This window comes from Centruroides sculpturatus, unplaced genomic scaffold (genome assembly GCF_000671375.1).
Source record: "Centruroides sculpturatus isolate CEXI.00-Female unplaced genomic scaffold, Cexi_2.0 scaffold807, whole genome shotgun sequence".
Lineage (NCBI taxonomy): Eukaryota > Metazoa > Arthropoda > Arachnida > Scorpiones > Buthidae > Centruroides > Centruroides sculpturatus.
The window spans coordinates 198,376-217,877 of NW_019384926.1; the positions used below are offsets into that span (position 1 = coordinate 198,376).

Consider the following 19,502-nt stretch of genomic DNA (forward strand, 5'->3'; position numbering starts at 1 on the left):
CGGAATATTGGACACGTTCGAAAATATGATCCACATTAAACTTAAGATAAAAAGGTGCTTAATGTAATGTAACTTGTGTCATCTCTCCTCTTTGATTTCTCCGGATAGATTCCTTCTTTACATAAGTTAAACGATATATTAGAGCACTAGAAATATTTTTAAGTTAATTTTATTTATTTTATTTTCTTTAAATTTTCATAAGAATTGAAGGATATTTCTCCTTTTTTATAATTTTATTTTTTGTCTGGTTGTAATCCAATAGGGATTTAAAATAAATTAAAAAACCAGAAGACATCATTCGACCACCGAACTGAAGATTATGTTTTTTTTTATGAAGTAAATATATAATTTTTTAATTAAACAAGAAAAATGAAACTAGGAAAATGATTTAAAATGCAGTTTTAACTGATTATAATATCTAATAGTACTCGAAAACGTGGATAGTTTTTGATCTGAATATAGATATAAGTTATAATGTTACACAACCACTCTGAGTGTGTAATAGGTCTACTCAGCAGGTGTGTGATGTAAGTTGGATGGATTTTTCTTCTTGACATTCCACAAAACATCGCATTAATCACAATGTGGATAGCTGTTAAGAAACATAAGATGAGGATTTAAGGGGTCGTTGGACTTGGAAAAATCGAGGAAGAACGTGGGCCTATCTACTAAATTAGAAATATGCACTTTATTTTATCTTGTTAGATGTGCAACAACACTAGATACATACTTATGAAGGTGGGCAGTATTACTGGGCACTCGAAACTGGAGTGGATAACTTGTAATGATTGCTTGTCTTTTTTAAAATAATTGTTTTTTGCTTTTATTGTAAGGTTGCTATTAAAATATCTCATCGATATTTCAGTTTTTTATGTTAACGGATAAGTTTCACTCACAGCAACAATTCATTCCGAATGATACTCTTACAAAAAATACTTATCATATTAGATATAAGATATAATATGTAGACTATGTGTAGAAGATCAGTAGAAGATTTAATGGAAAGTGTGAGAAATGCTAATCTTACTTCCGAATTGAATATAGATTTCGTATCCATTCGTAGATAAACTCGTTTAGCGAATGTCTTTAGGCAAAATTCGTGTTCTTCCATACAAATGTGACCCAAAAAACAGAAAGAACAGAAGCAGGAAATTTAACCAATATCGTGGCATGTATCATTAAAATTCATATCCATTCTTTTCAGGCATGTAGGTCGATGTTAATATGCAAAAGTAGAAATATTCACTTTTTAGAAATTTATAAAAAATTTCTCATTGGTAAAGCGGTAGTTAAGTTATCAAAACCCATCGTGTTTATGTTAGTAATTAAATTTATCATCATAAAACTTTGAAAATTTCGTATCGTGATCAATGACAATTTCTGTTTGTAACTTTCCGATACGTGGAGGTGCGGACATTAAAAATTCTTAAGGCGTTTAACATTAATCCACATTTTTAAATATCACGTATAAGGTCAGGTAGGGTTACGTCACTTCGTGTAGGGAGAATACGCCTTCTGGATAATGCGTATACCGACGCCTTGTCTTTGTTGCAAAAAGCTTCGGTTCGACAACACCCAGGTCCACTTTATCTCGTACCATCTGTATTATCCTAATGGATAGAGAAAACAATAACTAAGTACTTCGGTCTTCGGTCTACTTATATAAACTACTAAGCTTTAATGCAGAACACGAATGCGACTGAGATCTTTTGTCTTTAATGATGCCACTAAACAACGATAAGTAGTTTAGACCTAAAATTATTTTTCTCTAGAGCGCCTAATGTGATAAAATCCACCGGGCTGTTGATGACCGCGGTGGGTAGTACCCGAAATTTGCAACAATTATTTAGGAGAACACCTCCGTTTCTATTACATCCATGCTCTTGTGGCAACATACTTCTTACGGTACAACACCGAATTAGTTACTTTAATTGTAATTTATAATTAAATCACTTATCAATTAAGAAATATTTACTGCTTAAGGTTACGTATTTTCTTCTGATTGTAATTTCCATTAATTCTAATTACTTATAAGTCCTATTTAAAATCGATTTAAATCTTTCGTTTTAATACATTGTCATAATTTCAAGTACATTAAAATAAATTTTTAAGTTTATTTCAAAAGGATTTTTAAAGAAAATATTACACACCTTTACCTTTACTCTAGCATCGACTTTTACATTATAATACGTTGATATAGCATATTTTAAAACAAATTTAATCTCTTTTATTTTAGAATATTTACATAACTTAAATGTACTTTACTATTTTAAAATAAATTTGCATACCTTACATTTCTTCAAAGTTTCATTTTTTCCCCAAAATATACAGATTTTTTCCCATTCCTCTCTTCTTCCTTCATTACACAGTATGTTTTTAAAATTCACTTTTATTTTTTTTAACTGAAACACACACGAGTACAATCTTCCTGGAGCAAATGAATATACTCGTAGAGGGCGAGAGTTTGTATGGGGCCCGGGGATACAGTAGGCCCCTTTTACCTTTAATTTACCTTTAAAAATAGCTTTAATTTTAGGGCTAGGAACCACTACGAGCCCCAACCTTCCTCCGGCCCGGTAAAAAATAGGAGCAGGGCTACTCGTATTTTATTAATTTTATTGTTATTAATAGACTTATATATTTATAATATTTAATATAAATATCGATTTTATTACAAAGCAGTTAACTTTTATTTACACGTAAATGTTTAAAATTCTGCAACAAATACATAAATTATTCATGATTTAATTTACGGTGTTTAAGGTTTAAACCTGTATACAAATTAATAATGAACAGCTTTTAAGTGTGTTCAATAATAAAATACAATGTTCTTTTAAAAGTCTTGGCATATGTATCACTGTATCATTTTTTAAAAAAATGCAGAAAGTAAAAAAAAGTAGTGGTGTAGTTTAGTCTATTGAAGAAGGAAAAAATCAATTCCTTTTTTCCTGTAGTAGCTTTTGTCACAAGAATCACATATACATTTTGGAATGCAGAGAGGTTAGGAAAGAATTTATCCTAAACTCATTATTAACAGTTTTCAGCTTTTGATGTCAGAAACCTTCTATCTTTTCTGACGTCATGAAGATAATTATGGTGAATCATGACACGAAGGAGGGGTAAAAAAGATAAAATGATAAAGGAAACATATTCAATCATTTTTGTTTGATTTATTTTGATATTGCAGACAGAGGTGAGAAGAAGAAAAAAAACTGATATTATTAGAGATTTAAATTTGAAAAATATAATTAAGAACATTCTGATTTCATTTAAATGAACTTTTCAAAAATTAATCATCAAATGACGAAAGTTTGTAAATGTATTCTGTTGCTTTATTTTTATACTCGTAACTGCTAATGTGAATATAAACGTGAAAAAAGAGTAGCGAACATCAGCTGTCAATTTTACGAATGTGTGACTTGAAAAATTCCATTAGGACTAGACTTTATATTCTGTTAGACCCAATATATAAAAAAACAAGTAGAAAACATACTATTGAATTCCAACGTTGTCTTAACTTACTTGAAAATGGTTTGATGCCAGTCTGTACTTTTTCAATCTCTTGTTCTGTGGATGATGAGAAACCAGTTGTCATAGCAACCATCATGATTATTTCTGGTAGTTTTTGATCTCGATTCCTTAAACTTTTTTCCTTTCTTTTTTACAGGTTACGAGCTGAAATTTAACGTAAAACAAATTCATCAGTTATGTCTTGAAACTGAAACGGAAGTTTAATTGAGTAGGCGGTAATCGACATCTGTTATTCGATGGAAGAAATTCAAATTGTAAAGTGACCGTTAAACGAAATTTTAAACTAGCCAATCGAATTGCAGATATTCAAAATTCGCCTTAGAACGGTTTCCGACCCGGACAATTACTAAATGAACAATGCTATGCTTAATTAGGTCAGTGACATTAAAGAAAATCGTCTGTATCTAACAAATACCTCACGAAACGAAAAATGAGAGCAACTTGTCTAGTAGTAATTGCACGACATCCTTTTTGGCAACAATTTTTTTTTTTTTTTAATCTTATTCAACTCCATTTTCCAGTAAGAATATTTACAGCACAAGCCAGTAGCTTGATATATAGACCTAGCATACAATTGTAAGCGTTTTTTCTCCTGCTTCTCCTTTCAGTTCTTTCTCTAACTTTAATTTACGGTGTCCAATTAAAGGTGAAATTTATAGACATACTAAAGTACGTTTCGTTTTAGAATTTTTTAAAAAGCTCTCTTTATATTTAGAAATGTTTTTCATTTGTTTATTGAAAATTCCGTGTTGGGTCATGTAATTTATGTTTGACGGGAATTTTATGCAAAAAGCATCAAATCTTATAACTCTTCGCTAAGATTTCGATCTTAAATAATGCTTTGCTTTCCGTCCATAAACTTGTCTGAGAAAACAAATTATATAAAAGTGATGGTTTGTGTTAACCACTATTTTTTTCCGGCTCGCTGCTACAGTCGACTAATAATTTATATTATTTTTTTCTTGTTAAATACAGAGAGTTAGAGATAATTTAATCAGAACAAACGAAGACCATAATCCCCACAGTATAATTAAAATTTACAATTTTGTTATGTTAAGTCATTGCATTTTAAGCTTTACACTAATTATACATGATAATAAAAGATGGCGATATGCGATAATTTACAGAACAAAATCGTAAAATTATCCAATAGTTTATTGACATGGCCACTTGTACATTAACGACTCGTACAGAACAAGACTAATAAAGAGACAGAACAGTATAGTCCGTGCATCCTCCACTACAATTGGTATCAGGCAGATGGTACGAGCTTTCTACCAAGACCATAACCTTTAATTAAGACCATGTTATTACATGATTCATCAGGTGAATAAGAGGGTACTTTGGACCAACTATCAATGTTAGGGGAAAACATTTGTCAGTATGATTTCATGAATATGTAGTAAGGGGGGAGGTGCGGTCAAGGCAAGAGTGTTGCCACCTGCTTGCATATGAATCAATGCTACAAGTTGGCCCTACGGATAAGTTGTAAAGTGGTCAGGTCAAAGGTTACTATCGGATTAGAACCAGACGTGAAATTTTTAGACCATCAGTCTTCTTTTCTGTCAGACACGTCTGTTAGGGTATTTTGTTATTTAATGGGCTATAAAATCACCTCTGGACTTTGTGTTCTAATCAAGGTAATTTGTAAATTCGTCGCCTTATCTTCGATTACGAAATTGATTATATAATAGCAAAATCTGATAGTTACTAATCTAATAAATTATAATTTTACTTATATTATGGAAATATCGCGTGAGATAATTTTATCCCTAAAATTAGCATAAATAAAAATTAAGTATTATTAAGATTAATGATAATATCATTAAGAGAAAATTAGAAATTTCTATTTTCATTAATAATTTGTCAAAAATGAAGCAATAAATCAAACATATTTTTTCTGCAGTATTTTTAATTTAATAAGAAAGACAGTTTGCATAGCATAAACAAGAATTTTTACGTAGGTTTGTGATGAATCTCTTCAAACAAGTTTTCCTCATTGTGGGATGAAAACTAATCTTGAAAATATTTCCACTTTAATATTTTCAAAAAGTTTTCGAGTTTTCTACTTAAAATTCCTTCGTTTTCGAAATTAGCATTAATTAAACAGTTCATCAGTTCTTAAATGATGAATAATTATCACAGACAAGTTTTAAAAACTAATTTTAACTCCATAAGATTTAAATGCAGAGAGAAACTATCGCATTTCAATCCTTCTTCATTCATTAAATATGAATTTAAAGTAGAGTGGATAAGTTTACCGATCACCACACTTTCTTTCGGCAACCGATTTTTCTGTTAGCAAGAAACAACTTGAAACAGAAAAATCGAATCTAAATCACTAATAGCCTGTAGTTGTAACCAGAGGTTCCTATCTTTAGACCTTAAATCTGCAGATGATATTCCACAGCACGTTCACTAACAATTGATCGTTGTAATTCTCCAATTACGCAGACTCCCTGAACAGCCTTAAATGACGTAACATTACATATTGAACACCTGGTTGCCCTCTAATTCTCCATCTGGAGGTTTACAATAATTATTTTCTTTAAAAACAAAGTAATTACTCATTTATATTTTTTTTCCTACTCCGCTCTCTTCAATTAATAAGGCAGAACTTCTATCATAAGCATACTTGGTGGATTCCTGCGTAAATAATTAATAGTTATAATTAAACTCGGCTAAAAATTTCTGTAAATCTTATAAAATTTCTTCTTCTAACTCGATTCAATTAGTTCATCTTATTCAGCGCTGGCGAAAGATTGGTTAAGAGAGTTTCCATCGCGTGTGTTAGATAAATATTATATGCATATCAATCCAGGTGGGGCACGCTTAGATATAATGGGCCTATTTATCGCAGGTAGTTTGTAAGATCGAGCCTTCTATGGTCGATACAGGCGCTTGTTAATTAATGCATTTAGAAAATGAATCCACATTAATGTTATAACGACATAGATCACGCTGTTTCATCCCAGAGTAGCGCTATATGATTTGATGATCTTCAAAGAGATTTTCTGCTCTTTTTGCATTGGAAATATACGCTGTGATCCATAATGATAAATAATTGAAATTGTTTGGGTTATTCTATGCAGCGGTTAGGCGTCAACCACAAAAACGGTAAGCCCCAGTTTTAGATAAATGACTAGAATAGTCCGCAGTCTCCCTGAAAATAAACGTTTCTTTTGAAGACAGATAAAAAGCTGAGAGTTTATCTTATCAAACAGGACATTAATTAGAGACAGGCACTGCCATAGGTTATCAGGAATGACAGGGCGACTGTTAATTCCAAGTTCGGTTTTACCGGGATTTCAGATTTTCGCCTTAAACTTTTAATGCGTACTACAAAAGGTAGGTTTCCATTGTTTTCCGCAGGAAATTGCCGTATAAATAATTTGCCTAAGCTGAGTAACGAGTTTTATTTAATGTACAACTAACGAAATTAAAGTTTTGACTTATAAAAATGCTTTAAGTTGAAAATTCATTTATTGGCCATATAAGGATATCTAATGAAAACAGGGACATGTTCACGTACACGAAAGAAAGGAACAATGGAACTTTTAATACGAGAAAAGAGGACGCGGTCCTCTAAGGTTTTTGTGGTTCCGATCTGGTTTCTTATAATCTAGCACTGGGTCACCTTTTTAGATCCTTTAAAGGACATATAACAGCTACAGTTGACAACAATACCTACTTTACGCGTTTCTCTTGCGTGAAATTTTTGCCTGAAGTTGCGCTTTTTCTTTATACTTTGTGAAAAACTTCCAGTTTAGTTTCGTTTCTGCACTTCTTTTAACCAATCTCGTATATATGTTATCGGCCCATTCATACTTTCGCCTTGTTGAAAAAAAGAACTTATCGAGTGCGATTTCTATTCAAAAGCAATATCTCGACTCTCGCGACAATTGACAACATTGTCACATGTGATTTGGCAAAAAGATTACAGATGTCTCCGGTTTGGGATTGACCCAGCTGTCGCGACAAACAGCATTCATTGAATGTCTTGCAACAATGTTGATGTGTGGTTAATAGGAACATACAGCCCAATTGGACACACAGAATCGAACAATACTGACGAATGTTAAGGAGGGGAACTGACGTCACATCTCTGACAGTGCCATCTGGGGAGGCATAAACTAAACCGTTTCGGGCAGTAACAAAACTGAAAGTTCAAAGTGACTGAGCAGCTGCTTGTGTCGCACATGTCGGAATATGTCACACTTTGGCATAGACTTTTTCTCTCATAAGTGATATTTTCTCTCGCTTTTCAAAAGCACAAATAAGACAATATTTTATAAATAAATCCTCCAAAAAGTTGGTATCTATTTATAAATTATTGAAGGGTTGAAAAAAAAATGCGAACAAAATCCTTTCAACAATGTTCGTTTTTATGACGCCTTTCCTTTTTTCTGATCCTGAACTAATATCGGTATTAAAACCTTAATCCACAAGAAAATTTGTTGAAGAAGATTATTTTTGTATAATGTACTGTACGGCAATTTAAAATTAGTTTTCTGTTTTTTTTATTTTATAAATCCAACGACATAAACTTATTCTTTTTTTCTTAAATAACGCTTGGAATTTTTAATAAAAAATGTTTCCTCATACTTTACAACATTCTTTGTGGGTATCCATCAAATAAAAACAATTTAACCATGCATTTTTGCGTATATAAAATAAAGAAACTTATTAAAGAAAGCCATACGAGGAGACATGGAGAAAGAAAGGTCGAAGGTCGTTTTTACGTCTTATCAGATGGTTCCATCCCAATTCCAGTGAGTCAGATATCAAATCACCTGTCTGGGTGGACCATCTTGGGTGAGGAGGGTGGTACTATGACAATGCACCACTTTAATTCTGCACGTAATCATCTCTTTTTAAGAGCGAAACTTTGGTAGGAAGATTTTTAACTTTTGAAATATGACGAAAAGATATATTTGTATTTGTTTGTCCTATTAACTTAGATCCCGTAGTGCTGACGTTTTCGCTTAATGTGACTGCATTCGGCTCAGTAACCACAATACAACAACGCGGTAGTTGGTATACGGTATAAAATAGCGTTGACGTCTTTACCAGAATGAGGGGAACAGAGTAGACAATGACGGTTACAGATATGATTGAGGACAGGGAGCAAAGTAATGGCAACCACTCTAAAGAACAATAGCCGATAGCCAGGTAGTGGTTAGAGCAATAGTTAGACGAGAAGTCTTCTCTTTCATATTTTCAGTCTGCACTTGTCAGTCCAATAGTTGTTACTACGATTGTGTCATTAAAACTAATAGTAAAGTTATAATTGAACGAAGAGTTTTTAATTACTTTCTACGTTTCTTTTATACATTTCAAAGCAAATAATAATTACAAAATGATTCTACTTTTTTGTATCTAAAATTTATAAAAATCTAAGAAAAAGTTAATTTTTTTCCATAAATAATGTAAGTAAAAAAAACTGTAAGAAGAATAAATCTTACTGTTTTTTTTCCTATAAAACAGAAATATTTATTCGTTTTTTAACAGCATTTTATACGCAAATAAGAAGAAAATTTAGTTTTAGTTTTTTCATTTTCTTATTCACACAACTAATCTTTTCTGCAATCTCCGTCAAGCAGATCCAAGTATTTTTATTAAATATTTCTAGCAGCAACCTCTAATCTTCTGGAATCTGAACTTTTGTTATTCGATCTACCTTTTTTTTCCACATTTGGGTTCTTATCGTGACTTGAAGATTTAAAATACAATCACGAAACAACAAATCCCATTCAGCAAAGTTGCATTGTTTGACTAGATATTTAGTAGGATTTATTTACACGTGTTTTCTTTTGAAAGTTTGTTTCTACTTCTTCCCATCTCTCAAGACTCTAACCTTGAGAACAAAAACATTCTTTCTTATCAGGTATGGCTTTTTTATATATATATATTTTTTTATTGTTCGGGTTTTTCATTTTATATTTTTATTTGTTTAAATTATTAAATACAGAGCCGAATTTTGAAATTTTCTGTAACTTTTTAACTTGAAAAAAAACTTAAAAAACTTAAGCTGAAAAACATAAAATAGAAATATTAAATTTTTGAAGAATGTAAAGGTTTTCCTTCCTTTCTTTTTTTTCCTTTCTCTTTTTTCTATTTTTAGTAAAACTAATGAATAAAATTGTCATTTTTATTCTGGAAAAAAGAAACAAGATATAAAAATAATTCCGGTAAACAAAACTTTTTCATAAAAATAACTTTATAAAAATTTTTATAAAGATAATTTGAAGGAAAAAAAATACTTTATTGCAATTATTTTTAACAGAATTCTTTTCTGTCTAAAAAATAAACAGAAAAAAAATATATTTAAAAATTAATAATAATGTATAAGAAAATAAAAATTAATAAATAATATATTTGTTATTTTTTTAATTTTATTTTTATTATTTATAAGTTCTGAATCGAAGGTTTAAATATTAAACTTCCTTTCTGTTGTCGGAAGAAAAAAACAAAATTATGACAATAAACAATTTCGATATTTTTAGTATAGTTGAGTAGGGGTTGTTAAAAGTTGAATAAATATTTATGAAAAAAGAGGAGTCGAAAAATCTAGATTTAGAGACGAGTGTCGACTATTTTAAATGCTTTTTTTTCGGAATTAAATTATTTCTATTCATATGCGATTGAAAGTAATGAAATCGGCAACAGCTGTTGAATGTTTTTGAGTTAATTACAGCACTCCTAATTCAATTCTGCAATTCTTACACTTTGTTAAACACCTCTGGTTTGTCATTTATGGACAGACACACCATTGGTCAATGGTTGTAGCTCCTCACAAAATTAATTCTTCTAATTAATCATGCTTTAAGAAGAGACATCCTGTAAAGTAATTATCGACTTTTAAAATAAGGCCTTAACATAGATTTTTTTTAAATAAAAAAAAAAACAAGCCCGTAAACAGTTATTTATGTTTTTTAGGACGTGTTAGATTTTCGATAATCCTTATTATCCCTGGAGACGATGGAAATTATTGGGAGGTGAGTCAACTTCGACAAACCTGTGGATGTTATAATTCGGGGCGGATCTACTTTGAGATATAATGCAATAAAACTAACCGGGCGAATGCGAATATAGCAACATGCACAAGCACAAATGTTGTCGAGGTGATTCATTCGTTCATTTCATGTAAATCATGCCGAATGTCACGGTATTCCAACCCCTTAGTTAGTTGTATACTATAAAGATTACCCCTCGGGGATTCTTACCATACCCCTAGTTTATACTTTACTTTGTTAAAAATGTGATTCATAATTACAAAAATTAAAATCTGAAAATAGTGGTCCTCCTCAGTATAATAAAGTAGTCGAGTACGTAAGTGACAGATGCAGAAAGTAAATGGTTATATCGAATATCGTTAAATGTTGCATAAACAAACTTGGTAGTAAATTTATCAACTGAATAGCGCTAAACGGGAGCTTCGTTTGATATTTACGTCAAGTTACGTAAAAAAAATATATGTATATATCTAAAAATGTAATTATTTCGCATCAAAAGTCAGCATTGGGTCGTACAGAGGTTAATTAAAAAAAAAAAAAAACAGAGAATTTAAAATATACTAAGCAAGGTTATGTCTGGCGGCTAAGCAAACCTGTCTTCACAATTTGCCCTCAGACTTCGTTTATGTGTTTTTACCTCGTTGTTACCTTGTCTTTTCTAGCTAAAAGGATAGATACTTAAAGCTAAGATTATATAAAAAAAGAAAAATCTGTTCTTCAACATCCTGGCCGACCTTGCCTATTTTAGATTTCCCAAGCTGATAAATATTATCTCGATAGGAAGTTTGAAATTGGCAATAATTAGCCATTTTCCGATATCTTAAATCCAAATTACATTTAGTTATAAATGTATCTCAACGAGATTTATTATCAGAGAACAGACCTCACACCTGTTGTTCATATATTGTTTACTCTACATTTACGACTCCGGTCAATTATTTTGTGGGCAAAAGTTGTGAGGGCGCCACCGTCTACGACCCACGTGCATCGTCAGGGTCGGAGTTTTGTGAGTCCCCAGGGTTGGTTGGCTGCCCCTCATCCTAGAGCCGTAGTGATCACTGCACATCGAATGGTTTCTGTCCTCCCAAATAAACATTCGAACAAGGAACTCGAAGAAATCTTAAGAGCTCCTTCCGAGGTTACCAGGTAAAAGCTTTTTATTCTTATAACTATGCTTGTACCTTCTATATTTCCAGCTACAAGTGTTCCGCTCTCAATCGAATAACCAATCTTAATTCGGCACTTATCGCTAGATAACGTAGCTGATCTCTACATTAGCGGGTCCTAATAGATAAAGGAAACCTCTAATTATGATTAAAGAGAATAATTCAACGACTTTCAATCCCTGGTGGGGCCCGGCTGTAGTGTTATTGGCTGCATCCCAGAAAATGGCCTTGATGCTGTTTTATCCCTTCTCCACACCGCATTTTCTCTGGCAGGAAACCACAAGACTGCTTTGTTCTTTTATAACACTGCAATACACGGTAAATAATGTACATAAAGGTAGAAAAAAATACCACTACAGCAAATTATGGCTTAAGTTCACAAACCTGTAGTCCGTCATCTCTTTTATAGCTACGCATACATTATAAAGTTGGGGAGACGAAACTTGTTGCCATATTAAGTAGGACGGAATCAAAGAAGGCAGAAAGATTTATGAAATGGAAAGAAGCTCTGGCATATCGAAAGAGTCATTGTTTCCTATACATTTTATGTAAAGCATTGTGGTTATGTAAATGCGATAGAGGGGACTAGGGATGCAGAAAGAGCGAGAGAGAAAGAGAGAGAGAGAGAGAGAAAGAGAGAGGGGTCGTAGATAAGTTCTAGTATCTGCTACTTTCTGCCTGCACGTGTCAGATTAAGATGGAGGCGAGCGATAGTCAAATTGTCTTTGCTTTCTCGGCATTCAGCGTTCTCCCCCGTGATCATTAGTACTTGTCATTGAGGGATGTTTGGTTAAGATAAGTAGATGTATAGCCTTCCAAAAGCAGTGCAGGTGAAACGGGAAAGCGGAAAAGATGTTTAATATTGGGAACAGGATTGAGATGTTTATCGCAGGTGTGCATAGTGGCCGAGTAGCGATAGGAAATTGTTGCAGAGGTCTGGTGATGAATGTTAAAGAGTTATCTTAAGAATGAACCCAATAGATGAGAGAGAAGGAGTCGGTTGAATGTATAATTGAGATACGGAGTTGATAATCGTAAACTGAGGTCCTCAGAGGGTCGTAACCTTTTCCTAAAAATAAAACGCGTAATAATGTCACCTAGAATAAAAGAGCGTTAGATTAGTTTTGTTATTAAGCTCATGAACTAAGTTTGGTTCTTATCCAGGCGAGTTACAATCAAACTTTACATCCGCTTATTCATTGGAAGCCGGCAGAGGAGGCTAGGAGATTTATGTCTACCTTTTACCAAGCCGGGGGAATCTTTTCATAGATCCACCGCTTTTTAACTTCCTCTGCAAAAAATCTCCTCGTAATTCAAAAGAAGAGAAGCCTCTTTTATGAAAAATGAACAATCCCATGTTTAGAATAACATTAAAATTATTTTTAGTTCCTATTTATGTTTTAAAATAGCTTCTTTTTTTCTAGATTTAATTCGTGTCATTACTTATCTGAAGAAATGGTGCAGTTCTTCCAATGTGACGCTACTAAACACAAATGTGATTCATGTCCCAGTGAAGTATCTCGTACAACATCGTATTTAACTACCTATCATCACGTTCATCATCATCTACATCATCGTACTGCTAAGTCCTTCCGGGAATATAAAAATATGCTATCATGTGGAATGCTTCGCATTATAGACGATAACAGGTAATATTTTGTTCGAGTTTGGTTTCTGGCAATTAAGTAATTTTATTATTTTTCATTGAGCGAAGGAGAGGATGAAAAAATGTATATTTTTTTCCATGCTTACTGCGAGTAAGAGAAAAATGTAAAGAACGTATTGCCGTTCTCATCATAAATTTCTTATAACAATTTACTAAACTCAATTCGTGATATTAAATTATTTTGACAATTTCCTGCGTGATGTTACAACGTATGAAACACATCACGCCTGGCCATTTACCCTCTCTTCATTGTCTGGCTTCCCCCACATGATAATTGCATTCAACCTTATAGAACATGGCTTCTATCCGGAGTAGGACATTTACAGCCTAAGATATAATGAACCTTAAAAAAAAAATGAGAAAAGCCGCCGACGATGTTGAGAAGAAAAGACAGAAAGGTTTAACGGAAAGTCTGATTTGTGACTTGACTTAATGACCGGACTGTTGGCCTTACGTACAATAATATAGCATTAACGGTTTCTTTACATGAATAATGTATAAAATAGAAGGCAAGGGACTCTTAATTATTGTTTGGATATAGGCTTCACAAAAATATCATTTCTGTTTGTGTTACTTATGATATAATAAATTTGGCAAACTGGTGTCGCTTTCTAGATAATTAAGGTTGGATAATTGGATAGGACGAGAAACAAACTGCTATTCCGTTTTTTTCCCTTTCAAAAGACACAAATCTTTGTTTTAATGAATGTTTATGGTCGAAATTTCACGTTAAATGAATATCTTTGACAAAGATCTGATACCAACTCTTCTCCACCCCTCTGGTCTCGGAGTTATTCTTTACTCACAGATTGAGGGTATTGTATGAGGCTCTCTTTACAGTACTAAAGTACTCCACCCTGAATTACTGTCTAGCTTTTCATTGTTCGCTGGCGTGAGTATAATTATACATTTGCTAGATATAGTCGGATGCCCAGCTGGTTTATGATGGATGTTTAACTATATTTGATTTTGCTCTTCGTAAAGTGACCATCCCCATCGATATATTAGTCGGAAAATATCAATATTGCCTGTAAAATTAATTTAAGCTCGTTGAAACCGAAGATAAACATCCGAATTGCGATTTATTCCAAAGCTTTGTTTAAATCTATAAACATTTGAAGGTCGTCAAACGCCCACGGAGCTATCCGAAAAAAAAAATTCTTCTTTGGCACTTGTATTAACCTTGACTGTGTCATTACCTTATTATCCACCTAACAGACTGAGGCATGAATTAAGTAATTTAATATATCAGCCCGGCGACAGATGCACCTTTCGTATTACGCAACTGTTTTTAACAAAGATCAGTCTAAATTGAATAGAAATTTTTATAATTTTTAACAAATCATCATGCTTTTGATTCTTTGAGATTTTCTTTCACTTAAGACGCTTTGTTACGTGTCGATATTTACAGTAAAACTATATCTTTTACGATGCTCCATCCTACAGTATTGTTAGCCTATAAGTATTATCAGCTTAAGTGTTTTTCTTCTTTTTCGAACATTGTTTTTATAGGATCAATGTACAGCAAATAAATAAGATTAAATATATTTTTTCCTTACTTTTCCTAATATTAAGTAAATATATCATTTCTATTTTTCGAATTTTTATATTTTAACGAGATTTAAATGATTGTAACGAAGTGGCACTACATACAGACGAGAAAAGAATATTACAATATGTAGATTTTTTTATATTTTAAACCAAAAAAACTTGTTGAACGTTACAAAAAATAAATGTGAAGAGAAAAGAGAGTTGTTTAATATCGAATTAAACAGTTTTTTTTTATTTAAAAATTAGCATAAATATAATTTTAAAAAGCGGATAATGGGATATTTAACTTAATACAGTACCTAAGAAGAAAATTAAAAAAAAATGTTATAATTGTTGTGAAGTTCTTGAAGAAATTTGTATAAATCTTGTATAAATTTTAAATGTCAATATATATTAATATAATTTATGCATTAGATAAGTTATAAATTCGAATTTATCTACTCATTATACTGTTCATACAGAAATTTCTAAGAGACTTTAAATAGTCTGCATTCTCCTTTCTCATCACTCATGAATTGTCTTAAAAAGCCAAGCAGTTCTGATTATGATCCAATCAATAAAGTTCCAGGTTTCTTCATCATAACAGCGGGCCTTTAATGATCAGGAGGAAACTCTGTAGGGATCTTGCTCTTGCAAAATATCTATTAAGCGATAAAATAATTTTTGATGTATTGTAACCATTGAATATGCCAGTAAATAAAAGTATAGTGAGGAAAATATAATGAAAGAGAGAGAGAATATAGGAAGAGCGATAGCACGAAGAAGTCAAAGGCTTTCATCTTTATAGCTTACATAATTGCAGAGATTGTAAAATGTGTTTTTTAAAGTCCTAAGATTAGTGTTTAAACGTATTAAAATACGCTTTAAGTATTCCTTCAATTGATCGAGAAAGTTTAATACCGCGGCAGTTTTATCGGTGGTGAAATTAGACTTTAAACAAAATTTGAACCCGCACTTTTAGAAAGTAATCGTTAAAATCGGACCCGAACGAGAAAAGAGATCGGTAAGCACAGTGATGATGCGCGGGAGAAGAGCCAAGCAGACTTAGTCCGTTTGAAGACAAGTTATGGCTCGCAGGGGAGACATAAAGACCAAAATGTCCTTATCAATGAACCAGCTTGCTATTGTCTAGTTAACGTTTATCACTGTAGGGACTTAGGACGATCTGTTTGATGGATAAACACCACTACGACGATTAGAGTTAATCGTAAACCCGACTTAACTATTGGATTTTTAAGAGCATTCAATAAAAACGACGTTAAGTAAGTTGGCACCTCGCACTTCCACGAGTCTGTTTCCCATTCAATTCTCTATCTATCGTTCTATCTATTCCATTTTATCTGTAAGTAGAAGCGATTATTATTTTGTGTAAGTGGAAGTTTTTCTTTTACGAAAATGTATTTATTTTAATTTTTACTTTAAACATTTTAGTAAAAAATGTTCCCTCTTTTATGGTGTCCGTTTTCTCTCCACAGATGGCGTTAACCATTGTAATCCCGAAACTAAGCACCAGATGGCGGTATAATATCGACAATATTCGGGTCAAGATACTACACGGTTTTGATTTACTTTATGTGCTATAAATGCTGCAATATTTTATTCTTTATAACATTTTACTTAAGAATTTATTCGCTTTCAGTAGCTATTAACTTATCTTTGCTCTTAAGTGTTGCCACTTCCGAGTGGCATTCTTTTAAAATTTCACCAAACGACCTTAACAATATTTATTTATTTATTTTATTTCTTTTCTTAAATAACAATTTATTAACATAGCTACAGAAATTTAATCATTGTAAGTTATAATTTAATATTAGTCGTAGATATTGATTATAGTAAATGCTAGTTACGAACTTAGGCGATGGGAGCAGAAAATAAATCATGCCGTTCGTGAATAAACCCCATTCTCAATTTAAAAATTTCTAAATTAATCTACTAGTTTAAATTTGTTTTGAAATTGAGAGAAGCGGTATAGTAGTTGGTCGGCTATCGATTTATTATGCCTTGGAAGCGTGGAAAGCCGCAAAACTTAATCACCTAATCTACACTTTAATAGGTACCCTAAGTAAACCCTGTGGATATGTATACCACTATGTATATACAAGTTTAATTCCTGTGCGATTTCACTCGGGCTTCAGTGATAACAATGTCCATCCCTGACAGATGTTCTGACTATATGACCGGCTCAAATTACAAGGTGCGTAATAACGACTATGTTACCAGTTAGATTTTCCGTACTTCCACTGCGTTATCATAATCTCCGGTAGTGTAACTAGCTTTAATAAGCTGTCTAGTGAACGAGAAACGATTACCTCCGTTTCTATAGGCTTAAATTCGTGAAGTACGAATTTCGAATTCCATTGTTCCGTTCTGGTATGCACCATTGCGTTGAAACTTTGTATATTCAATAACTTTAAAGATTTCTTATATTTTTGATATACGTAAAGCAAGTTTTCCCCCTTAATTTTCAATTTATGATAATGTCTTTCGACATTGCAAAAAATTGCCAATGTTTCGGGGGAAAAGAAGAAGAAGAAATTCAATTTCGGTGTCTCCGGAAAGTCGCCATGATTTTAAAAAAGAGCCGAAATTACTCAACAGTTCGGTCCGACTTGTAAATTAAAAACAATCAAAGACTTTCAATGTCTTTAGTCATCAGAAAAGTGTAATAAAAACATAAACCTTTTACGCATATAGAAAACACTCCATTAAAATCTTATCGTCCATGTAGAAGTGAACACGTGTGTCTTAGATAAGGTAAGTTCCCTTGTTCTCTACGCTTTGGAATATATCTTCGTATTGATTTTACTTCCCCCTTGCTTGATCCTAGAGACAGGCAGGACTGACTCTATACTTTATAGTTTACGTTGACAGGCAGGTTCTTTACTGCTTCAACTATCCAAAAAGAATGCCGAGAATTGAAGAGGAAATGACTTTTTGATCTTTCAAATTGAATATACATCTGTATGATTTATTACCTTTATTTAATTATTAATATTACCATATGCCTTTCTGTTTAAATTTATTATCTATCTCACTTATTAAGATAGGATAATAAATAACTTAAAATTATTTTCTTTGCCGAATCGATAATTAGAGACTGTGTCAAGTCTCAAACTAAATTGAGAGGGCTGCCCTTGTAAATTTTTCGTAGTTTTTTTTTCTTTCTTTCTTTTTCTTCCTCGTAGAAATCATTATATTGGTGGCAGCTTTGGCAAAACAAACAGTATTGACTGTACAGATAAGCTACTACCCCCTTACCGTATAAGGAGTCTGATAATTAAGTTAAGATCTAATCAGCCGTCCAGCCTTCATTGATTGCGTGCTAGACATGATGGTGTTCTCGAGTAACTGGTTTGTTTCAACTTCTTTCCTCATATATTCTTTAAATGCCCATTTTCTGTAATCCCATAGTTAATTAGTCCTTTGACAAAAAATATATTCCTCCAAATCAGAAATATTCGCTGTTATCAGTTTATTAACATTGCCATTTTCTAACGCTAAGGAGTTTTAGCAATTTGGTTGTTGCATAGGATTGAAATTGGAATTCTTTTCTTCCACTGAGTCATACATCTTTGGCTATTATTTATATGGTGGTGACATTATTGAAGAATTCTTTATAGAGTGGCATCTTTCGGTAATTAAGTGTGGCACGAAAATTATTATCATCCGCATAGAAGAAGATAATAGGGAATATTAAAAAGTTAAAATTATGTTATATCTGTCAGGTCATAGCAAGTTATGCGCAAGACGTAAGAACGCAAACACACCTCATAGCGCAGTCGTGCAACTCCACGTCCCAGTCAGTTATCTCCGGCCATGTGGGCTGAGCCACTAGCAAAGCAGGTGCCGCTCCGTCAAAGCATTCGCTAACTCAATGCTCTTTGGATATATGTTACACTTTTCTTAATTATCTGCTTGGATTTCATGGACTATTAACATATAAGCAAGGTGAGTCGCTTCCTCTTTATTCGCTGTGGCAGGTGTACCTCGAGCTATCGGGTTTATTTGGTTGGTAGCACAAACCACATCGTCGAACGTGTGGGCTGCGGCCGCCACTACTCCGCTGGCAGTCCGCGGGAATTTTTGCAAGATTTTAAAATGATTTTACTAATAATTCTTCTTAAAAAATTATTGTTCGGAGGGGTGAAAAAGTCTCTCCTGCTTCGAACGTCAATGGAGCCGTGCTATTTTATTGATTAGCATCTTTTTAAATTCGTTAATATTGCAGTAATCCAATTGTGTTTCGCTTTTTGCCTTAAACGCGGGAGCGTTTTACGCTATGCTTTATTATATTTCCCGCAATAATGCTTTTATGTAATCAAGGGTAGATTGCGAGATATTGTTTCGGCGTGCATTATTTTTAAAGGTAGCAATTAACTAAGGGACGATAAATTCCGAAATTGCCTATAGTAGAGCTGGAGAAGATATTTGGTAGTTAAAATAAAAGAGTTGATCGGTATGAAGGGTTACTTATTGGGGGATGTAAATACGTTTTGGCCCACAGCTGCTGTTATGCAGTTTATTGCCTGCTGGTTTGTTCTTATTTGATAGATGCGGTGCTGTCGGCCACTC

General features: G+C 32.8%; 1 protein-coding gene across 2 annotated transcripts in view; it reads left to right on the forward strand.

Annotated features, from left to right (window-relative positions):
* Nucleotides 1–3,837: 3,837 nt before the first annotated feature.
* Nucleotides 3,838–19,502, forward strand: part of LOC111631919 (kinesin-like protein KIF26B) — a 91,275-nt gene continuing 75,610 nt past the window's right edge. Inside the window, exons 1-2 of one of the 2 annotated variants that reach the window (XM_023376256.1) lie at nucleotides 3,838–3,905; nucleotides 13,138–13,362. In XM_023376256.1, the coding sequence (XP_023232024.1) occupies nucleotides 3,889–3,905; nucleotides 13,138–13,362 (242 nt within the window). In that variant the 5' untranslated portion in view covers nucleotides 3,838–3,888. Of the gene's footprint in view, nucleotides 3,906–11,498; nucleotides 11,694–13,137; nucleotides 13,363–19,502 lie in introns of those variants that run through there. The other variant, XM_023376255.1, reaches the window with a different exon arrangement.